General features: G+C 36.8%; 1 protein-coding gene across 2 annotated transcripts in view; it reads right to left on the reverse strand.

Annotated features, from left to right (window-relative positions):
* SLC25A36 (solute carrier family 25 member 36) overlaps nucleotides 1-25,526 on the reverse strand; it is a 50,410-nt gene that overhangs the window by 7,369 nt on the left and 17,515 nt on the right. For both annotated transcript variants that reach the window (XM_042457817.1, XM_042457816.1), the window contains exons 2-6: nucleotides 23,267-23,437; nucleotides 16,224-16,301; nucleotides 10,568-10,668; nucleotides 1,791-1,857; nucleotides 348-637 (exon numbers count right to left, since the gene is read on the reverse strand). In XM_042457817.1, the coding sequence (XP_042313751.1) occupies nucleotides 348-637; nucleotides 1,791-1,857; nucleotides 10,568-10,668; nucleotides 16,224-16,301; nucleotides 23,267-23,437 (707 nt within the window). The remainder of the gene's footprint in view (nucleotides 1-347; nucleotides 638-1,790; nucleotides 1,858-10,567; nucleotides 10,669-16,223; nucleotides 16,302-23,266; nucleotides 23,438-25,526) is intronic.

Genomic DNA, 25,526 nt, shown 5'->3' on the forward strand with positions numbered 1-25,526 from the left:
AGGGGGTTGGACTGGATGGCCTGTGCGGTCTCTTCCAACTCTATGATTCTATGACTACATAAAATTCAAATATATAGGTGTGTAAGTCTGTACAGACAGACAGACAGACACATATGTATGTATGTATGTCTGTCCCTGGTTTCCACTCCACTAAATGCATCTGAGGAAGTAGACTGAAGTCTACGAAATCTTATGATGCCAAGTTCTTTATTTCAATTAGTCTCAAAGGTGCTACAAGATCTCTCTACCTACAGTACACATTATTTTACTTACAACAGATGGGTAAAGACTTATGTTTTTACTTTAAAAAGACATGATTCCCGAATCTCTAAGCAATGCTTCCTTACCATGCGGATAGGCTATAGATGTGGCACAAGTTTTGGAAGTGGCTGCAGCCATCATCATGCCAACAAAGTCAGATGCTTCTTTGACAGATTCATCTTCCTCATCCATAGCAGAAGTAGATTTATATTCCAGTAGTCTTCGCTTAATACTTTCATAAATAACAAAATGAATAACAGTCTCTGATATGCCTGCATAAGATGCAGACATTCCTCGGTAAAAACCTTTAATTCCATCTGCATGATAGACTTTGCGAACACATTCAAAAGCACTCATCCGCTTTTCTCCACGATTCCTGAAAAAGAGGGGTAAAAACATTCAGCACCTTAAACAGGTTGATAATACTTTGCCAGGTACACATACTATATAACCATATGTCAAAGTTTCCAAAGATTCACATTTAGAAATGTATTTCAGGAAACTACTTAAATTACAAAGAAAAGTTATGAACTTTCACATGAATATCATCTACAGAAATTTTGGAAGTAATCTGACTCTATGGCATTTAAATTCAAGACAGTTGCAATGAAATTGTAACAAACAAAAAAGAAATCCTACAAAGTCAGTGCTTCTACCACCTCTTCATGCATTTGGATTTGCCTCTCAAATATTATAAGCTTGATAAGGGGAAATTACAATCACATGAAACTTTCTTAAAGCAGCTGTTACATTGATTAGGAATGATGACACACAGAAGCTAATGTGCTCACTACCAGTGTTTCCATTCATTACATTCATGTGCTCAAGAATAAGAACGTGTTGAGTGAAGAAAGTGGGCAACATCCCCCTCAAGTGTTGCTAGCAGTATGTAATGTCCTGCTGAGTTGATCACTAGTTTGTCTTGTCTAATACTGTGATTTCCAACTGGCCAAGGTCCCTCCTAGACCTTCCAATTAAAATTCAATAACAACTGAAGATGCCAGGAATGTGGGACCTTCTGCATGAACAGCATATTACGCAGATACAATTTACATGTGTACATTTTCATATTATCTTCTGTACAGTGCAGCAACTACAATTCTGTTCCCTATCTGCCTATGGGATCCAATGGCTGTATGAAAAGCACCAGTTAAAATTCCTTTTCTGATCACACAATCAGAGGTTTCCAAAAGAAGGTAGAGAAGCTCTGCAAATCACATACTGCATTAAATAACTTTCCATGAAACCTATTACACTAGTTAACAAGTGAGAATGTATACTAGAAATCTGCTATTCTGGAACCTTCTATGAATATACAAACATGAGTGTATTACTGCCAACATCATATTCCACTGTATTAAAATTGCTCAGAAGAAGTCATTACAGCATGCAGTTTGGATCACATCACTTCATGGCTAAAACCATGCTCTTATTTAAATAATTAAATAAGAATAAATAAAAATAGAACAATACATAAGCAAATGATACATAAAAACTTTATAAATGCTCTCAAGAAATTTTTCTTTTACCTTGCATCAAGTTGTAATCGTGTCTTTATTAACCAAATTGGATTGGTTGCTGTGATTGCAGTAAAACCTAAATAAATATTTTAAAACAGCAAATTAGGTTTGCTAACATCACAAAAATAGTTTGTTATAAACTAAAAAATGCACAATAAAACACAGAAGTTGATGTGAACTAACGTGCACTACACTAATTGTTAACAATCAGAATATTTGTAATGACATTTTGTTACTTTTATAAGTCCACAGAGACAATAAACTTTTGCACAATTACTTGAAAATGTATTTCTTATTTCTAGTTATAAGTTATACGTATATTTCAAACTTAATTTGTGCCTGTATGCTCATACAAAACTCTTTTTAACACCTTTCCAACAGCAAGAGTGGGACTAGGCTAGCTGAATTTAATTGTATTCTAAATAAATACAAGAATGTAAATGAAACTAAACCAAGAAGAGCAAAAAACAGAGCATAAAATATTCTCTGTAAATTTAATTTATATATAAGAAATGCAAGGTAGAGTATAAAACCACATTTACTGAGTAACTAAATGTTCTACAACTCAGACACACATTACTGTACATATAGATGTTAATACTGAATTACATAGTATAATTAAATGAAGTATTATATGAATTATGTCAGTGAGTTGTACTTAGCATTCAGAAGCACAGATTGTTGGCGGGACCCAGAAATACTTGTACAAACACAGATAAGTTAAAACAATACTATTGCATATATACTATGGACCACTTAGTAGCAAGATACTAACTAGTCAAAGTCTCCATAGGGTTAAGAACAAATAGGGCTCTAGTAACCATCTTTTGGATGGATTAAAAATTTATCTTTCCCCACTGCACAAGCACAATAAATAGAAAAGCAGTTTGGGATAGCAGGTTTTAATAGGTGTTCTAGGTTATTAGTCTAAGACTAAACAACACAATATTTATCAGGAAACATGTCTACAGAAGAAAGCTACAGAATGTGCTAGGCCCAGGAAATCCTATTTATTATTACAGCCTTTATTCTATCAGAATCATGTGGAAATAACTCTCACTATGCAAATCCATCTCTCTCCCTGCAGAAAAGGGCATCGGGGATTTTAGTGTGAATGTTCAGGAGCATCTTGTTGAGTGCATCTGTCATGCATATTTCAGCTACACCAGAACCAGAGAATGTAGATGCTTTCTTGAGAATGATACAAAGACTATCAGGTTCTTCTGGACAATCTCTGTTGGCATTAACAAGGAAAAGCTGGTACTTCAATGACTAAGACAACTGTAAAAATGTGTACTCAATAGTAAGCCCCCATTGAGTTTAATGTGGCTTACTCCCAGTAAGCATGCACAGGATTACAGCCTAAAAGGCTCAAAAGTAGAATTGCCAAAGGATCTTAACTGTTTTAAAGTTAGTTAATGTTAAAAATTCAAATTTAATGTTTTATTATATGGTATTAAGTAGAAGTGCTTTAATTGCTTGCAATATTTAAATTTCTGACCAAAGCGCTTCAAAGTTCATCACTAATAGGACTCTCACCCTCCCAGGGCCATAAAGTTCTCTGTTAAATTTCACACTGTACCCATTTAAAAAAATCTTTTTCAATTAAAAAAAATGGGGAGAAAAAAATGAAAACAAGCCTGAAACTTTGGTAGACCATTTTCATTTTGGCCCTATAATGCTGACATACATTTTAATGCTATTTTACTAGCATTTACAGATTCAGGGATTATAGTAGTGTAAGCAATGATAAGAAACACATTTATTATGTTAAGAATATCAACATGTTTTAAAAGCAGTAAATCTATCTTGAGCCTAACCTTTATTTCAACCTAGGAAGAACATCTCACCATCAGCTATGTTATCTAGGGCTGGTGGGAGTTGCAGGTTTAAAATTTATGGACATCCACCATTCCCTATCCATGATTTAATCATAAAGGATATTCTACTAGACTAAGGTGCTTTCTGCACCGCCATTTGGGATGTCCGGAGGACGTCCCATTTTAAAAAAGGGGCGTCTCTTATAGATGCCCCTGGGCCTAGTACGGACTCCGTCCGTACAAGATGGCGCCGGCCCTTCTACATGGCCGGCACCATCTTTGTGTATCGGACGCTGAGCGTCCGTACGCGTCGCGTCGCTTGTGACGTAGCGAGTGCGCCCCTGGCGCCTCGCTACGTCGCAAACGCGACGGAAAAAGAAGCTCCATTTTGGAGCTTCTTTTTCGGTCCGCGCGGGAGTCGGGCCGCGTGAAGGCTCCGGCTCCCCCGTGGACCTACTGGCGGCGGCGGCAGAGCGCCGCAAAGCGGAGGTATGTACCCCGCCTAAGATATTACTTTGTTAATGCTATGCTTTTTAAAAACCTCTTGTATATCTCTCCCAAGGTTTTCCTACAAAGGCAAAGAACAAGTCATCCTAAACTCCCCAGGTAATGCAAGGCTTTTGGCTATAATATGGACATACACGTTAACCAAAAACAGTTAAGATTTTATTTGGCACTTGGAAGGAAAGGGGCAATGACCCTATAACTGGAAGATTATTAAGATGCTGTTTCTGTAAGTATTCTATAAACAACTAATGCAAATTGTTAAAATGCAAAACACAAAAGGATCTGCATTCTGGGAAGACCTAGGTTGATCACTATGAAATAGTTTTATCAAAAGCTAACTTGTCACTGAAATGTTCAAGGTTCTTATAGTTGAATCCCATGGATGTCTTATTCAGAACTAAGCTCCACTGAATTCAGTGTGGCTTATCCCCAAATAAGTATGTACGTACAGCTTTTCAACCTTACCTTATTTCTAAATTGCAAACTAGAACAAAGTTGAAACTTTGAGGAGATTGAGTACAAAACTCATGGTAAGCAATTTCAGGACACTGAGGTATATGAAGTATGACCCCAAATATTTAGCTTGGTGTCTCTGGATTTATATAAGACTGAAAAGGAGCCCCAGAAATGAGGAACAGGTGGTTGCCTATACTACATAAAGCAGGTGAACAATTCTTGTTCAAAATTCAGAAGTGCTTACAGTGATGTATCACTGTCACAATAAAGCAGAATTCTAGCTTATCATGAACAAACAAAAGTGCTAAAGTATCCTGTCAGATATATTCCACTTGGCTCCTACAGTCAATGAGAACACACAAATAAGCCAGGAACTCTTTCTATAGTTTGCTATGTGTGATATCTGAAGCAGGATCTCTGGTTTTTGACTCTGGCTTGCTAGGAAAAAACAAGGCAGAGATCCTACTTCAGAGGTCACACTAAACAAATTACAGACAGACAATATCTGGCTTGTTTATTTGCTCTTGATGGCTGGATAAACAAAACTGAAGTTCGTTTGTTACAATAAAGATTTTAACTTACTGTGACATCTGAATACAGCAAATGAGTCCTATAAGTTTTATATGCTTGCTTCCTTGAGCCCACTCCAAATTTAGAAGCACCGAGGGGACTTGGCAAAAGAACTAATGGAGGACAAATTCAGTAAAGAGACTGTGTGTGCTATCAAATGGAAATTTTCGTTCAACAGATGTTGTACCAGTCCACCTAAACTCATTGTCTATTTATCCCTCAAAACTATGCATTACAATTTCAAACTCTAGATTATTTTTTTTAAAAAGGATGATTTTGAGGCAAAAGAATAAACTTCATAATAAAACAGCTAAGATCCCAGGAATGTAACCACATCAACTTTGTTTTCAAGTTATAACATAACTACTAAATTAATGCAAATAATGCCAAGGAGGGGGACAAACTCTGACAACAAATGAAGTTAACAGCAGTGACATTAAGTACAGTTCTGAGATAGTTTTTAATTTTTAAAAGAAAAGAAATCCTGCATACTGTCAACAAGAGTTTTAATTTCACCAAGGTGGTCAAGATGCACAGCCGTGACCATAAAATGTTTCCAAATCTCCCCAAATTCCACTGAAGAAATAGCTGAATGTTTTAAGACAACGAATACAACTTGAATTCAGATATAAAGCTTCCCATTAAGTTCTTTGTTTAAGAGTGATTACAAACCTAAAGTGTGGTTCTTACGCTAGAGGCTGCAAGAGATGCTCAGTTCAGTACTCACGAGGTTTAAGTTAGTCCATATTTCTGCAGGAAGTGACCTGCGGATGGGGAGCATGAGATGACACGATCTCACTCTTTTCACGGGAGAAATGTACAGTAAATGCCTAAAATAGACACAGGCTTTTCTGTATCATAACAACAAGCAGTGACCTCATCAGACACATGTGACAAAATTGAATCCCAATGGAAGGATTTGTGAATTAGTAAAAGGTGAGATCTAACTTTTAAAAGTTTAGAACAATAAAAAAGGAAAAAAGTAGTACAGGCCACAGGTATTTTTTAAAAAGTTTTGCAAAATATACTGAGTACTGAAATTTCTGCCATCTGCAGCAGTTAAACCATGAAAAATACTTACCAATATTTGTTAAATCCAAAAGTGTTGCTTTGTTTTTGCTTTTTTAAAATAAAAATGCTAACCTTGTCACACTGGGTAGAAAAGCATGATTTGGTATCATATTGGTATCATATTTAACTGTACTGTAATTCAAAATTTGAAACCATCTTTGAACTGAATACCCTGTATCAATTTTGTATCTAGTTTTGCAATACAGCTAATTTTGAGTATTTTTAGAAGCATATTCGAAGAGGAAGACTGACAGAAAGAGAAAAGAGGTTGCACGGGCTATTATCTTCCCTCCTTTGTTCAAAACAGACCACCTACAAGTATAACTTGACAGAACTCTGTCAAGATACACGGTGGTGTTACACCAAATATGTCAAATCAATTACTACCGGGAAAGACCACAGGGCTGCAACAGACTACAAAGCATTGACACTGAATTATCCTTCTATGCTTCATGTTAGAGCCTGATGTAAGATAAATGCTCTGTCAGAATGCAATAGCTTTCAAATGTATACATCACTCACCATTAACACAATACAGGGAAGAATAATACCTGTTTAACCTGAACCTGTGTTGTTCCGGTAGATATACATCTCTTAAACATATACAGTACTGCTGCACAGTAACATCTGCCTCAAAGAAGATGGCAAATCTAAGGCCCAACTCAGCATATTCCAGAAAATTGAATGGTATTGCTCTGTAGGCACAGTAGAATGAGTGTAGGGCTTTCAGCTATGGATTTTGTAAAAGATAACATCTGAATGTGTATTTCTTTGTCATTCACAAAGAATTGGATACAAAAACTTCCATTATAGTTACTATTCAAATACTTTTCATTTTTGTTATTTACTTACAACAAAAGGGGTAGACTCTAAAGTGGTATATTTTGTTGCTCCATAACTTTAGGAGGTTATGCCCTAAAAGTGGTCATGAATTATTAGTTGGGTCCCATGTAAAGAAGGCAAGGTATGAGGACCCCTGGTGCACAGAAGTACCCTTGTGACTGGATATCAAATGTTGTTGGCAACTATATTCAGTACTCATGTGGCTCCACTTGAAGTATCATAGATATGCTAGACTATGTTAAGACTATGTACAAAGTATAACTAGAGCCTTGTTTAGCATATCTCACTTGGAAGTCAAGGTAGCTTTCTTAATCCATAAAAACAAAACAAAATCACAAATCCACAAGTGAATAACACCTTTATTAAGATAAACTTCAACCCCACAATCATGTGCAAGCTTTGGAGAGCAATGCTTCATCAGGCTAGATAGAAGAAAAAAAAGTAGGAGAAAGAAGAACTACCGTGTTTCCATCCACTTTTTTTAAAAAAAAACACCTATCCTGATGAAACATTGTGGAGAACTAAACAACTCACATACTACAAATAAAGCTATTGCTCACCTGTGGATATTTTTTCTTATGGAAAGTATTGTATTGAGAGGTCACTAGACCAAACTCTGGGGGCATAATGGAATCTGGAATAAGTGCCTAAGGGTCTTCTGGATTCCTCAACACTACTGGATCTCACCAGATACTGCACACTATTGTGGTCAATCCCATCCTAGATCCCATAATGCAAGGATAATTGGTGACAACTAGAAAGGAGTGTAAAAATTTCCAGCAAAGTAGCTCTCTCATAATGGAGCAAAAGATAAAACATACCAGGCATCAAAATTGTGGGCATATTCATAACTTCAGGCTCTGAAAGTTTTTTTTATTAAAGAAAGCACTATAAAGTTTACTAGTTTAAATTTAAGTTTTGTTTTTTTAATAAACAGTTCATGACAGAAAGTGAGTACAGCAGCTTTGTTTTTACAATTGCTAAGAATAACTACAGTAATACAACTGACTGGCACAAAGATCTTGTTGGTGCTCTATGCTGGCATAATTATCCATTATACCATACAGTTCACTATAAGCAGCAACAAGAAGAATGCAGAGAAAACTGACTCCACTATGGGAATGTCAATTTTCCAAAGCAGTCTTTCCAGAGTATGTGGAAAGTTTTAAAAACCCACCTAGAAACTATACATCAATGAAAGTGACGTGGGATTTCATCCTAAATCTTTTGCAAAAATTTGCAACTACTAAAAAGCTTTTAGTCAAATACATCTAATCCCCAACACATCTTCAATACAATAATCTTGAGAGGTCATCATATTCTTAATGGTTAAAGTGACTGATTTTTAAGCCAAAACAGACCTTGTTGGTAAAATGGTTAATAGCTTAATTTAGTGCACATAAGTCTTATGAAGCAATTACAAAAATGACAAGGTTAGCATTTTTCCCCTACAAGCTAAGTTGTTAACAGCCCTTTATATTAGTCGCATGGCCATCTAGCCAACGATATGAAACAGTATTGTATGCATATTTAAACAAACATTTTAAAATGTAGTCTGTAGGATTTCTAGTATCCTAAAGCTACTCCAGTTCAAGAAAAAACATAGCTACCTTCACAGCCAATCTGCATGGGATATTCTTTTTCACCAACCATGTGGTATAGGTGCATAACTGCAAAGCTGAATATTAATGCCTGTCAGTATTGCACAAGCACCTGAGCATGATAATTTCAAGCAAGAAGAACAGAGCCACAGAAGTGCAAAAGGGGTAGCTTTCCATTTTAAAACCAGAATAAAGCATACATATCAAAAAGTGGAAACTAAATAAATATATGCAATAAATAAGTAAATGAACTAGGAAAATGTGAGTATTACATTGGCTGAAAATTTAATTTTTTTAAAAAAAACCACACGGTTTAAATAGTAAGAATTCAAGCCACTGATTACATTTTGATGGGCAAACTGAGTTTGCACGTAGATATGAAGCTTGCCAATAAATTAGTTCTTTACTTTTTTATTCGATTGGGAATAGATATACATCTACACACAGACAATCAATAATAAAAATGAGGTATATAACTTTAGTTCTAAACAGCCATTTTTGTGCAATACACATTGCATAAGCTATTAAAATAATCTTCATTTTTTAAAAAAAGATTACTAATCCATGTGCTTATCTTCTGTTCCGCTCTTTGTCAAGAGAAATAATAGTTCTTTAAACTTCTGAAGGAAAAAAAACACAGGTAACAGAAGAGCCTTTACATCAACAAAGTCTCTGGAGCAACTGATTGACTGAGATCCATTTAAATGATTCCCTACTACACTTTTCTTCCTCCTCCCATTCCATACCCTATTGACTTCTTCAGTGGAATGTAAAAGTTACAACTGCTGTAAGTCTATTCTCTCTTATCAAAAGTACAGATCTAAACATGACAAGCATTTATTAACCACCTTCTTCTCAGTTTATTTGTCAGCTAGAACAGTTTTAATTTTAAAAATGAAGCAGAAAATTGGGGGGGGGGGGGATAAAATGGTTGAATTACTTCACCAAGCTAGATCTTTTTATCACAATTGTGTTGGGTTAGCCTTCAGATATCTAAATGGGGCATATACTATTTAGGGATGATCCACAGTGGAAACTGAAATAACTAAAACCAAGAAAGTATCAAGAATTACTATATACCTGCTTAACCACATTCTTTCTGATTGATAAAGCTAAATCTATAACCCTCCAAATTATGTAGATGAAGCATGCAAAAAAGAGCTATATTTAAGCCATCATCTGAAAAATTTAACTATTGCGAAATACCAGCACAATACTGTGCAGGTGTATTCAGGAAGAAATGAGTCCTAAAGGTTGCCACCAGATAAATTAGTGTAGGACTGAAGTAGCAGCCTGTAAATACCTTGAAGCAAACTCCACAAATTCAGTAGGAGTTCTGAATTAACATGCACAGAACTGATCTGGACTACATTTTAACTTAATTCTTTAGCAAGAGGCTTGTTCTACTTCTCCACACCCCTTCTGCAAAATGGGGGGGGGGGGGAATCTTATATTCTTATCAAAGCTAACAAACTTTATAGCAAAATTTAAATACTTTCACCATGAAATGTATGGGCAGAAAATGACTACCAGAACCTGCTAGCATATTTCAAATAAGCCAAAGCAGGTGGTTTAACACAGGAAGCTGTTTGCAGCAAAGAGGTATGGGGATTCAGGGTCTGTTTCTTTATTCCTTGGTTTTATTTGCAAAACATATTTGCTCAGTTAGAATTAAAAATAGATAAAATGAAGAATGTTGATATACTTTGCTCTGCCACACTGCTGTTCCAATGAATATCTACTTGGTAGCATTCATCTTCAAGTAATAAACTGTCATAGCTGTCTGCCCAGCCATTTCTTACTGCACTCTGAATCAGCCATTTCCCCAATTTCTGCTGCTCTTTAATTCACCATAGTCACTCAACTGCTAGGAGGCTTCTCAGATAACTCAAGCTACAGAAAAGTTACAGATTCTTACCTGCCACTCCAGCTGAGGTCATGTGAACTTGGGTAGAGTCTGGCTGAAAGATATTATTCAGTGCTTCCTTGCAGTTGGAATAAGCAGCAAAATATATTGCTCTAAAATCAAAACAAATTAAATAGCATTAACAACAAACTAGCGTCTATTCAACCAATTACTAACAAACCTCAAGAACTTTATGAATGTACGAAATATTTTCAGACTCATCAGTGCTCTGACATGGTAATGCCTTGAAACTGGATGCAAACGTTCCTCCTAAACTTCATGTGTCCCATAACTCTTAGAAGCACTAAACCAATTTATGTCTTCACCTCAGTGATGTCAAAGGGCTTCTGTACCCTGACAGGAATCCTGTTGTTCAATGCCCTAAATAAGGTTATGCCTCTTTATTTGTTTCACAGATGGTGTGATAAAAAGTGCTTTCTGCGAGGAGCAATTCAAAAATTTATAAGTACTGCTTCTTTCTTTGGCTTTGGGAGCTTCCAAATGGTGTTTCTGGCTGCTCTACAGAAGACTGGGAGTGTTTGCATCAGATCCTTCCATCCATGCCTCCCATAGTATTAGCAGTTCTACTTGGTTTGTCCTGGACAAGATCAAGCAAGCTTGCATCTTTGAGCAAGGGAAGGAACTAATTCTCATCCAAGCAATCACACCAGCTGCTCTACATTATGTTTCAAAAACAAAAAGGCATGCATTTTTTGTCCTCATACATGACAAAAGAAAGCACCCCAATAGCAAAATTGTCATTGTCTGAACAAAAAAGCACTCCAATGGCAAAATGCAACAGATCTGTTGTGAAAAACATGCTCTTCAAAACATGTTGGAGGTGACAATGTTGCAGATGCCTAAGTTTGTAGGTCTAATTCCATGTGAATTCTGCAACAACAAAAAAGACTCTGGGGTATTTAAAGATTCTGTCTGATTAGATAAAGACTTTTAAAAAGAGAAGAGACTTAACTGACTATAGCTTTCAGATATTCAAATATGTCAACTGAGAAATATAAATGTATTGTTCAAAGCTACAAGGTAAACTCAATTTTTTTTAAAAAAAATATTATGAATAAACACACTACTGTATCATGTTTCTTTCGCCTCACCATTATCGTGAGGTTCCAGGTCCTGGAACAGTGATGGGCAACCTTTGGGAAGTTAGAGGGCTGCACTGGTCCCTCAGGGACCTGGGAAGCCACTCTCCATGGAAAAAAATAACTACCTCAATGCCATTTAGGGTGCATTGGATTTAACCTCTCCATCCTCATAACAAAGGAAACCAACTGCTGAGTGAAGCTTCATGGCTTGCTCAGCTACTTCCACAGCAAGCAAAGCTATCAAGCACAATGCATCAACACACTGGTTGTTTAGAACAAACCAGGGTTAGTATTGCTGGCTTGTTCTCTTAGGCAAACACGCTAATTGTTCCCTTGTAACATAGTTGGGGGATACAGCTGTACAGTAGTTTAACACTTAAGCTAGGATCTTAAAAAATGTCCAACTAGTTCTGGATTAGCACCCCTAAGAATGGATATCAGAAAATTACTGAAATTTGGTTTTGTGATACTGCATTGGAGTGCACTGATGTTAACGAAGATAGCTTTTTGGAATCCATCATGTCTGTTATTTCGTCTTTTTCTGTTATTTAAGTACTAAAATCATGCACTAAACATGTTTTAAAACTAAAACATACAAATTGACCTAGACTATAGGAATATAGAACAATTCAAACAATCAAGTACAGTATAGGCATGCCTCAATTCACAAAGCCTCTGATAAAGAAGCTCCTTTTTACAAAGTATTTTTACAGGAGTGCAGCTAAGTCCCTCTTTTCCTTGTATTCTGTTTTTTACACACTGGTATTAGAAAGATGGGCTAGAGAAAGATGGACCTTCATGCTGGGCTGCAGCAGTGTGTCTGCAATAAACAGTTCAATAAAGCTTGACCTGGGAAACAATGGGACTGTACTCCAGGTGATTCTACTGTGTACTTAAGTATAATAGGCAAGGTAAACAACTGCCTCCAGAATTACTTACTGAGCATGACAGAAGAGCAAAACAGAAAGTAAAAGAGAAATCAGATCAGCCAGCCTTACCAGATCTCCTGGCACGTTGAAACTATACATCTATAAGGTTCATAACCAAAACAAAAATTATTTAAAAAATGGAGGCTGTTGAAAGAAAACAATAATTCTGGTGTGCAATTTGGAGGCAACAATCAAGTGGTCTCTAGAATACGCAAGGCTTATCTGACCTCGTTGTTTCATTTCACATGTACATAATATTAGTATGAAATAAAGAACTGCTGAAACATGAACTACTGGTACTCTTCTTCTTCTTTTACAACATGTAGAAGCCCTATCCCTATTCTTTCCATATTATTTCTATCTATGGTACCAAAGTTCTATTCAAGAAATAAATCCCAGAAACAGATCTACTTCATTAACTGAGGTATGGGTGTGTATGTGTCTTCATGTTGCCTGTCGAGTCATGGCAAGCACATGAATTCCATAGGGCTTTCTTAGGCAAGGTATACTCAGGTGGTTTCCCCAGTTCCTATCTCTGAAATATAGCCTACAGCACCTAGTATTCATTGTCAGTCTCCCATTCAAGTATTAACCAGGGATGGCACTGCTTAGTTTTCAAGATCAAACAGGATCTGATGCCTTTGATATACCTGCAAATATATCTTAATATTGATAATCCTGTTATAAGGGAGCAAGAAAGAGTTTTCTATATCATTTTTACTATACCACCAAGACCCCCCCCCCATTTTCTGCTTTTCTTTTCATTTTTTTCCCTTAAGAGGATTTTAAAATAAGAGGGCTTTAAAATAAAATAAAATAAAATAAATTTAACTAACAGAACCAAAGAACAAACTAACTGGATATTTTTGTCATGTGAAGTTTAATTAGATGTACATTAGCTTTTGATTGGTAGTTAACAAAAATGCATTCAGCAGAGCTTATAATATGAACAGCATCCAGGTCTTCATGAAACAGCTCATTACGTTAAAGTCATTAGTTCTGCAAACATGTGGCCTTTCACAAGTATGTGATAAAGTGGTTGTTTTATGTGGCATAATTAGCAAAACAGAATTCAAAATCAGTGGAGTATGCTACACATGTTACAAAACAAGTTTTCTCATAGCTTATTCAAACAGAGAGATGCCGTTAAAGCTACTTAGCAAATGTTTAAGTGAAACTCAAAAGTATTTGTCCAAGCTTGATGAGTGGAAAAACCACGATATATTCATACATAAGCAAATGGACAAGTCTAGCATGAAAGCTGGGGAAAAGTCCAGTGTTACATTTTACTGACAAAAGGGAAAGAAACAGGACAGATTATTTCAGGTAAACCTATGAAACAGGAAACATACATGGAAACCATGGTTCATTTCTATCTTTCTTTTGTTTCCTTAATTATTCAAATTTTGCTTTATTAAATCTGTTTCATACAAAGTTACTAATATCTAACACTTTTTTGACCATAAGATTTTTTTTTCAAATTCAAATATTTAAATACAAATATTGCTGCAATAGGAAAGATTAGATAAAAGGAAAGAACCAATTGGTTCAGATGAAGTGCCTAAATCAGTCTTAAAGCTAGCCTACATTTATTCTTCTAAAAGACTGAAACTACAAGGTTTTATCAGCAACCAGGAAATGTAGGTCACTTTATATTTATATTCTTCATTATGTTACAGAATAAATATCATTTTATATGAGGAACGAGCTAACCAGAACTGGTAGGATCTGCAACTGCTGATCTCTGGGTAGATTTCTGACATGCAATTTCAGCATGTCTATGTACTGTGGACAACCAAAAAGACAAACAAATGGGTCCTTGAACAGAGCAAGCCTGAAATCTCCTTGGAAGCCAAGATGATAAAAACTGATGCTGTAGTACTTCGGTCACATCATAAGAAGGCATGATTCATTAGAAAAGATAATAATGCTAGGAAAGGTGGAGAGAACAGCTTGGGAATAGCTGCTCCTCAAAAAATATGGTGTACAACAAGGGGCCATTCTATTCCCAGTGCTATTCAACAGCTACATGAAACCAATATGAGAGATCACTTGGAGGTATGGGGCAGGATACTATCAGTACACTGGTTACACCCAAATATATTTTTCCATGCCTTCAAATACATCCTCAAATAAGGATAGTGTGTCTCCTCTGAATGGATGCTTGGATAAGGTAATGAGTTAGATGAAGGAAAACAAATTGAAACTGAATGCAGACAAGACGAGGTGCTTACTATCAAGGGAGCCCTGGTGGTGCAGTGGTTAAATGCCAATACTGCAGCCACAAGGTTGTGAGTTCGATCCCAGGAGCTCCAAAGTTGACTCAGCCTTCAATCCTTTTGTAGGTCTGTAAAATGAGTACCCAACTTCTTGTTGGCAATCAGCTTACAGATCGTAAACCACTTAGAGAGTAGAATAAGCAGTATAGAAACGTACATGCTACTGCTATTGCTAAGAGTCCTAATCTGGAGCTGAAGTGTATCAGCCCCAGAAAAACTCCCCCTGAAAGACTGTGTTTGCAGTTTGGGAGTGGTCTCATATGGGATTATTTCTGCAATGTATTTTGGACCATAGTCTCAAATTCAAACCACTACACCACACTGGCTTTCTCCAGGGAAAGTACTATAACAGTATTTGTTCCATACAGTAAAGAAAGCTATCTGCAAGGGTAACGTTGCCTCAAACTTTACCAAGAGACAAGTATTTAGGTTGCAGGTTAGGTTGTCAGAATGAATCAACCCTCTTTTTTTGTCCAAAGGTGGCCTGAGATAATTTACAAGATGACAGATTGTAGCATGCTGTGGTGTTCATCCAAAGCTGGGCATGTAGCCATCTGACTCACCTAGACAATAGTAGTTTCTTGGCATATCTCCATTTTTCCTATTATGATCTAATGATCCTTTTTCATAGTTCATTCAACACATTAATTGTCCTTTACAAGAAAGGAAGGAAATCTGCTTTCTGTGCCAAAGTGTACTATGGATTTTTTTTCCTGTATTGTCTCAGATTCTTATATCTCTAGAATTTACTATTTACTGCTTTACTGGTGCAGTGACACCACTTCAGTCCAGTTGTCCTTGATAAAATGGTAAGCAGACTTTTTATGCTGGAAGGGAGAATATGTAATCAGTAAAAATTAAACCTGTTCATATAAAAAGAAGCTACATTTGCAAAGATGTGTGCCATTTAGTTTAAGAACTTTTTAGTAGACTTCTGTAGACTTTTTCTGTGAGAATAGCAGTTGACACATCACGAACACATATGATAACAGTCCCCAGTATGACTTTGCAACTATAATGAACTTTTACCTAGTAGCATGGCATACCAGAATCACAGTATGGTTAGTCACTCTTTGTAAAAAACAATGAAATAACTTTGAGATACTTTTAACATGCATATATACGTATACACACACTACATATTCATATTTGAATGGTATGTGTACAAACACACAACATTAATGCAAATATCACTACTCACAAAGATAAGTGAATAGTTTGCAAAACAAACAAACAAACAAACAAAAAACACTCATATCCAGTGACTTTACATGAAGGAAAGGTATTGCAAGCTTCCATTATCAAATAAAAATATTTGTTTGGAAAACTGTGCACCAACAAACCAAGATAACATTACCTGGATGGAGCCACGCCTACCAAGTTAGGACCTAGTCCCCGGAAGAGTGAGCGAGGCCCTTCCTTTTGCAAGATCATCCTGAAAAAGAACACATAATAATTCTTATTTAACAAATGAAGAAAAAATCACACCACTAAATCACATTGCATAGCTTTTTATCTTTAGGATATAAGGAAGGAGGGATCTGACGCTAATGTGGTCAACCCAAGCAAAAGAAGAACAGAATCCAGGATAGATTAGGAACAGTTCAGGATGGCAAAATAAAGAAGGCTTATCCTTACTGAATGCAATTAGCCCCATACAGAAAACTGAGGAAGATAAACTTATATGGTAGGCTATAGATGGATTAAACAAAATATTTTTCTTCTGACTGTGTGTCTGAATGAAGCACGCTAGCCCCACTTTCTTTCTCATGATTTCCACTGCCTTCTTCACTTGGATGGTGACAAGTCTGAAGCAGAGAGCCACTACTATCCATGGAAGGTTTCCACACAACATGGCACCCTGGAAAAATCACCATTCCAACTAATGGTACACCTCCAAAATTCTGGAGACCCTCGGGTTCAGAATGTAATCTTCTACACAGAGAACACTGATACTAGAGACAGAAGGGCTAGTGTTCCCTTCCCTCTTACATGTTCATTCAAGATGGCTTCATTATGACCCAATAGGGCTAGACTGAGCTACAGATTAAGATGTTGTCATCATGAAAACTTCTTCTATCATGACTAGCCTCCACTCTCCCCCTCTGTCTTGAAAGATTCAAAGATAATTTGAGTAAAGGACTAGATAAAGTATCTGCAAGACAACTGCAGTTTATTGAAATTTACCCACCTGAGAAAGAGGTGTGAGAGTTTATTTTTATGCCAGCAATTTACCTGAGATAGTATCATCCCATGTAAAAATCAAGGTGGTACAGACAAAACATCTCAGCTCCTAAACAGAGTCTAAAGTAAAACCTGGGCCTTTTTAGCTTAAGAAGAGACATGGTAAAGGTACATAAAATGATGCATGGTGTGGAAAAATGGTTAGAAAGAAGTTTCTCTCACATATATACTATAAGAATCCAAAATCACACAATGAATCTGAATGGTGAGAGATTAAAGAAAAACAGAAGTATGTATTATTTTGCATGCCATGATAGAATGTACTGATGGCCTCAAACTTAAGACACCTTTAAAAGAGGATGACACAAATTTATGGCAAGATTCATGGCTACCATGATGGCTATATATCACCCCTAGTATCAGAGGCAGTATGCCTCTGATTTTCATTTGCTGGGAAACACAAGTGTGCAGACACTAGCTCTCAGAAGAAGTCTGCTTGTAGACTTTTCATAGACATCTTCAAATTTCTACAATAATGAAGACATTCAGTAACAGGCAACTTTGTTTGCATTAAAGATTTACTAGGAAACATTAACTGTGAAATGGAAAAATGGGGCTAGCCATGACCACAGGAGGGAGCAGTAATCGTTTTCCTTTACTATAAAAGAAGAGCTTTTGTTGGCATGTCTATTTTTTTTTAAAGACTTTTAATCATCTCCAGACATGATCTCAGTCATAGGCATTTGCACTACATCTAACCCAAACATCAGAGGTATTTCTGGGGAGAGGGAGAGCTATTATGGCAAGGCTGGGATTTATTTCCCTGATTTAAATAACTGTACCAAGATTACAATACTTCTCTAAAATCAAAGATGCTTAGAAATAACCATCAAAAGTACTTTTAAAAGTAAACCAGATTTAATGGAAATCCAGCTCTGAATATGTTTACAGTTAATTAAAATCTGGCAATAAACTGATGAACCAAAAAGCAGAAAGTAACACCGAGTCTTTTCATTCTGAGTTAAAACTACAATACACACTGAAGGATCATATTCAGAGCCAGTTCACGTATGTTTAGGTTCCAAAGCAAACTTATTATCTAATCAGCATGTTGCAATGTACACCACACTATGCTTATCCATTTGATGAGGTGCTAAACAATGCCAGAATTTCTTCAAAGTATTTCTTGTTCAAACAGAAATGCAGGTTAGTGACATGGAAGTTGAGCAATCTACAAACAATGACATAAAAGAGTCCCACTCCCAATGGTTTAAACTGATAATTCTCAGTATACACACTCAATTCAACACTGTGGTTCAAAAACTCAGTAACTATTCTTGCTGGCAGCAAATATGCTGTTCTCCCTCATTTTTTGTCCAGTTACACAAACAAAATTTGAGCTTGAGGTACATCACTTAGAGACATTTGTTTATAAACAAACTTGTCCTCTACCTGGTTCATACTATGTACTGTATAATCAAAATTTAGAGCTCTGAAATATGCTGCTCAATTGCATTCCTGAATAGTAATGTGTCTGAGATTCATTATCATTCAGGAATGCAACTGTACAACATGTTACAGAGCTCCATTTTCTGAACAGTTACCCATAAGTACTGTTCCATAATTCTAGCTAGTAAGGTAGAGCAAAACACCAACAATAGTAAACCAAATGATGCATAAAATATATATTGCAAGTAACCCTATTTGTTATGTTCAAACCATTTCCTAAGCATACAAGAGAATATTTTTTTTATTATCACTCTTCAATTGCCAAATCATCATAAGCATCTAGAAAACCATAGATCCCAGAACAAGGTTAGTCTGGAGTGAACAAAGCCCTCCCTGAAATGATCAGCCAAAGTTGGACCATCAAGCCTCCTGTATAGTTTGAGCTTCAGGAATTATCAGAAATATACATGACCAAATACACACATAGATCTACTGTAGTTAATGCTTCCATGAGTGATGTAAGCTGCATGTGTCTATTTATGCACTAACTTAGGAGTATGCTATGCTGAACACAGGAAGAGAAATAGTAATTATACATTGTGCTTTTCAGAGTTTTTATATTTACGGATGATTCAATGATCAAAGATGAGGAAAGTAATTTGTCCTCCTGGCTGTGCCCTTAGGTACTATGATAGCTGTTCTGATGACCCAACTGGAGGTTCCATATCACAGAAGGAGGTAGCCTATCCCACTCTCAGTGACCTTTAGAAATAATTATGCTCTTCACATATTTCACCTAGCCAAATGTGAGCTTACCTCCTAAAAGTAGGAGGATGGGGCAAAGAAGCTTGCAGAAGCTATTTTTACTTTGTGTGTTAGAAAAAAAGCTGAAAAAGAAAGGCCTATTACAGTATTGTGAGTCAGAGTCACCCTTATTAGCATCCATGTGTTTTTTCTGTACTCTGTATAAGCTCTGGAACTAGTTTCTGGCAATACTTTAGGGCTCTGGGTTATAGATGATTCACACGAGTCACAAAATCAGAATGGATCCCAAGGATCATAATCCAGCCCCTGCTACAATAACTATTTCTTGGAGGTGGCTATTCAACCACTTCTTAGAAATCTCCAGAGTCCCTATCAGTCTCCTGTGTGGCTGCACTGGCACTACAGAAATAATCTGGTTTGACACCACTTTAACTGCCACAACTCAATGTTATGGAATTCTGGAAATTGTTATTTATTGTTGTACCAACTGGATTATTTCTACAGTGCGGGTGCAGCCCTCATCTCTAAAAACTTAAAATTCATTTTTTGTTCTGTAGACATAATGATAGCCGGATCCAGTTAACACAGAAGCAATTTGTTACTGGGACAAATGCCTAATAGAACCAGTAAGAAGGACCTAAAGGGGTTGCAAAAAACCCTGAATCTTACATTGGCTTTATATTAACAAGATACGCCAGCATTGCACTGCCTTTTAAATTTTCTCTCCCCTCCCTCGTTTTTTCCCCCCGGCCTGTTAACAGATTTCCTTTTGATTTTAGTTAGAATGTGTAAGATTTCTCTTTAAAAAGAACAGAATTTGAGGCTCTCTAGCTAGAGCAGGAACAGGGCTTCACTCTTACTAATATTTTTTTAATCCTGCAATGGTTACATTTTCAATATTCTTGACTTTTCTATTTATTTAAAATTTATTTTAGAATGTCACAGAAAATTTCTTGATTCATCACCCTTTGTGTTACTTAAGAACAACCATACTGGTTTAAACTAAAGAAACATCTAGTCCACCATTCTTATCATACACTGCCAAATCAGCCATCTGTAGGAAGCCCACTAGCAGAATGTGAAAACAACTACACCCTGCATCTCACACTCCAGAGCAAGTGATACACTGAGGTGTACTGCCTGTTACTGGAGATGACATATAACCATCCTGACTAGGAGCCATGATAGGACCATCATCCATGAATTTATCCAGTTCTATTTTAAAGCAAACTAGGCAACCATCACTTCATCTTGTGACAGTAAATCTTATACTTCTACTACTACTATTACTACTACTACTACCATTCCATTTACCGGTATTTATTTCTTGCTTTTCCTCAAAATTGGGATTCAAAGCAGTTCATAATTTAAAAGAATAATACAATCAAAAACATACAAAAAGTGAGTATTAAAACAGAATTTAACTATTACAGTTTTAAAACACATCACACATTAATAATGCAATTTAAAAAGTTAAAAGCTCTTGAAAACTGCAAAACTCAAACAATACAACATCCTTTAGCCTGTTCTTTTAAAACTTTATTTTTAAAAGTCTGTCTGAATACAAAGTTTTTGGTCTGCAGACTAAAGGACAAGGAGAGGCCATTCTGACCTCCTTGGAAGAGAGCTCTAGAATCTAGAGCAGTGGTTCCCAAACTTTGGTCTTCCAGGTGTTTGGGGCTTCAGTTTCCAGAAGTCCCAGCCAGCTTGGTCAACACTAAGGAAGTTCTGGGAGAAACATCTGGAGGATCAAAGTTTGGGAACCGCTGGCCTAGAAACAACTACTGAGAAGGCCCTCTCTCATGTCCCCATCAACTGTGCTTGCAATGGTGGTGGGACTGAGAGAAGGGCCTCTCCTAATGATCTCAGCCCAAGTCAGCTCATACAAGGGAAACACTCTGCCTGATTCATTACCATGTCACGTGTACTTTCTTTTATCTGTCTTGACTCTAACACCATTTAGTTTCAGCAGATGACCCTGGATTCACTAAGCATAGGCAAGTTATTCCAGTTCTTTGGCCATCTTGGTTCTTTTAAAATTTTCCCCAACTTTACAACATCCTAAGGACAGTGACTAAAACTGTACATTCCAGACGTATGTTCCATCGATTTATTAAAGGGAAAGAAGAAACTGGCAATGTTATCTCTGATTTTCTTCCTAATTATCCCCAATTTGGAATCTGTCCTTTTTAAAACAGCTGACACACATTGGATTGATATTTTTAGATTTATCAACCATGACCCCCAATCCCCTCGTCAGTTGCTACCAGCTCACATCCCACATATCTGTGAACTTGCTATCTTTTGCCACAATATGCATCACTTTACACTGGCTTTTACTGAATTTTCCTTTCGCTGTAATTAGTAAGCTATATTTCTTTGCCCTGTATAGTAGCCATAGATGTTTTCACAATTGTGAAAAGAATTACATTAAGCCATTCTCTACAACCTATCTATAACAACCAATATTGCTCTGCCAAGTGGTGCAACACAGAGCGCCAAAAAGAGACGCCACGGAGGTGCCTCTCCTTGCTCCTCAGCAGCGCCGCAGCAACCAAATTCTGCGACGCTGTTGTGCAGCAAGAAAGAAGCGCACGGAAGCAGCTCCTTTTTGTGGTGCAGTTGCGCCGCTGCAAACCACCAGACATGGCGCGATGGCGTCGCAGCTGCGCAGCGTTGTTTGGACGCTGCGCTTGTGCGACGTCATAGCTGTGTGTGCCGTGTGGATGGTGCTGCACAGCTGCGACGTCCTCATCATGTGCTAGGGTTGCAGGGCATGGGCACGCGCCACCCCCAAGGCAACCCTAGCATGTTGCCATGATGCCACAAAGGGCCTGTCTGGCCAGGGCCTAAAAAAGTATTAGTAATAAGGAAGAAATATGTAACCTTTGCCAGATGGAATGATACTTGCAAAACACACACACACAGAGACATTACTCTAGTATAGGGGTGGGCACATAGCAGAGTGCTAGGGGCCACACATGCACCCAATGGAGTTCAGACCTCCATGTTCCCCTAATTTTTTTTTTAATTACTCAAAAATTTCTCCCATTCTTATAGCAGCAATTTTGCCAAGTTTCCAGTTTTTTTCATCTTTCTTTACTAAAGCATGACTTGAGATCAACTTCCAGTTATGGAAAAAGTGCTGCCTAATATAGGTGGTGGGTAGGACAACAGCATGGCATGATTTCACCCAACAGCCCTGGCACAGTGTGGCTTTTTGAGTAGAAAAATGGGGCTGCAGGGGTGTGGGCTTTGAGTAGCATTTAAGGGTCATAAAAACAGCACTGAAAAGAAAACGAGACAGAGAATGTTGACTAGAAGCATGTATTTTGGTCTATTGTCTCAACTGTACCTTGCTTTTACTATAGACTTTTGTACACAAATGTTGATATAGATTTTATTTTCCACGAGGGTTAGTTTAATCGTAGGAATATCCAACTTCAAAAGAAGATGTCATATAGATAACAAGGTAATACGTTTCAATTTAGAATTTGATCTTACAGGAAGTGCAAAGTATACTTCTGGATGTCAGAAAAAAAGACATATTGTATTTACTCAACTATTAGTTGATCTCATGTGTAAGTCCAAGGCAAGTTCTGGGCCAAAATTATGGATGATATGACCTGTGGATAAGCTGGAGTAAAACTCAGAGGCATTTGACAAATGATATAAATGACAAGGGAAAGGAAAATAATGCCGAAGAACATTCTGGCAGGCATACCTTTTGCACTCACACTAAAGGCTGGATGAATGAGAAAGTAGAGGGGGGCCAGTGCTTCTAAAACAGATTACACTCTTGCCTTTCACCAGGGAACGGTTCCTTTTTTCCTTTTATTTTTTTAAAATAGTAAGAGTTAAAGTATAGTACTTACATTGATCTGTGGATAAGTCGAGTCAAATTTTTTGAGTTATTTTTCTGACTGAAATATCTAGACGTATACATGAGTATATATAGTAAGAAAACTGGGTATCTGGAAAGGGAAAGAAATAGGTACTCACTTTAAGCAATGAAGAGGCCCTGGGGAAACTCTAGTTACACGATTAACACTGGCACCATTCACAGTATTTAGATGAACTTCAGAGATATAGAGGGTAACAGAGGAAGACTGCAGACGCGTTTTCACAACTTCTAGTGGACATGTCAGAATGGCACCTACAGTGCCCCCACATCTGCAAAGAAAAAAGCACACACAAGATTTCAAACTCAGCAAGGAGTTATAAACATCTATATAAAAATAACTAAAAAGAAAGTAAGACAGGTTTTAAGGACAGCATATCTGACAAACATTTTCCTCCAGCTCTATTAATCCCCAGATTATCTCTCTTGATTATCTCTGCTACCTGCCTTTTATAATCCATGCAATATGAAAACTGGGATGTCAGGGTTCTAACAGGAACCTGTCATGAAGACAAGCAGTTAATTTTTTTAAAAGAACAAGACAATACTATGGTTTGTGAGTAAGAAATTCTAGATAATTTCTACAAGCAGACAGCAAATCACTGTTAAGTAGGGCACAAGAACAATCAGATCTCCTCTGGATCACATTTAATGCTTATGACCTAGAAGTATCAGTTTACTTCTCTCTGTGTAGTCTTTCCACCAACATCAAATTAGCACTCAGTAAACCTCCAGGTTTTTAAAATAGAAATGAAGCACCATCAATGTGAGTTTCCAGTTCCAGTAGCTTGATTTCCCCTTTGTGGAATGATAACATTACAACAAATACCCTGTTTTCCCCAAAATAAGACATACTGTACTCATAAAATAAGCTGTAACAGGATTTCTAAGCATTTGCACAATATAAGCCATACCCCAAAAATAAGACATAGTGATAGGCCCAGCGCAGAACGGAAGGGGGCAGGAAGGGAGCGGAAAGATTGGGTCAATGGTTCTAAAAGAAATGGAGTCACAATAAATTCAGGATGGAATTCCGGGTATGGAAAGCTATGACTATGTTCCAGAAGAAGACGACTTAACTATATTTGAATAAATGTAGATTGTTGTACCATACTTAATAAAAATAAGACATCCCCTGAAAATAAGCCATAGTGTGTCTTCTTGATGAAAAATAAATATGACAGTGTCTTATTTTCAGGGAAACATTGTAGTTTGTGAAGAGTGAATATTTTGCCACTACAATACAACACAGTTGTTTTATCACTGTAGTTGACTTTGAGATGCTTTTTAATACCCATTTGTACATCCCACACAGAAGATTATTTTCACTTTTCAAGAGGATCTTCATTCAGTTCTTTTCATTCATGTTCCTATAAAAAATACATTTTAAAGCATTAAACTGAACAGAATGATACAGTATCAAAATTACAGGCCATTTAGAGATTACAAGGCATCACCTTGCACTTTATTACAGAACTGAGAATCCAAAGGGCAGTTACCTACCATGAACCTGGAGAATCTCTGTTAAGTTAAACAATTGTGGGCTAGAAAAAGAAACAGGCCAACATGACCATGGGTAACTCTGGCTTTTGGAATTCATTAGCCAACCCATTCACCAATCAACCATTTCATTCAATTACAATTTTGCCTCAAATTCAATTGTTAGCATCAACAGCCAAATCTAAATCGTAATCACTAACAACATTTTCTAAAAATGTTAGCAGCCAGAAACCCTAGTCTGATATAATGGTGGTTTCCTATGCTTTTCTCTGGTATTCCTGACCCATGAGAGGGCTGTATTAGCATAATTAACTTCAGATAAGGAACTGGGTTAATTTCAAACACACATGCAACACCTATTCCCCAACGTGCAGCCTAGACTTCAAGTATCAAGAGCCTGATTATTCCATTTTCTTCTCAAGCTGTCCCAAAATAAAATTCATCCTTGGTCAACACACAAAAACTACAAGTGTCCAGTTAAATAGATCAACAGTGTCCTTAAAGTAAGCAAGAAATATTATTTTGGTACAAATCTGGCACTGCTGGGGCACGGAAAACCAGAGTTCAAAATGTTTTAAAAGTGTCTTTTTGTTTATTTACTAAACCTGTTAGCAGAAATACAGGAAGTGAAACTGCACTTTCTTTAACTTCATCATCCTGGAAAGTCATTAATAGGAAGCTGGTAACAACTATACTAAAAATACTGAACAAACACCTAAACAAGTGGGTTTTTTAATAACAGGTGGAGATTTTTAAAATATATACCAGTACTCTTACTATATGACAGATTAATGCTATTTTACTGTAATTATTTCTAGGTTATCACATACCTTGAACTTATCAACTAAATTGTTATTACGC

The sequence above is a fragment of the Sceloporus undulatus genome, chromosome 3 (genome assembly GCF_019175285.1).
Source record: "Sceloporus undulatus isolate JIND9_A2432 ecotype Alabama chromosome 3, SceUnd_v1.1, whole genome shotgun sequence".
Taxonomy (NCBI): Eukaryota; Metazoa; Chordata; class Lepidosauria; order Squamata; family Phrynosomatidae; genus Sceloporus; species Sceloporus undulatus.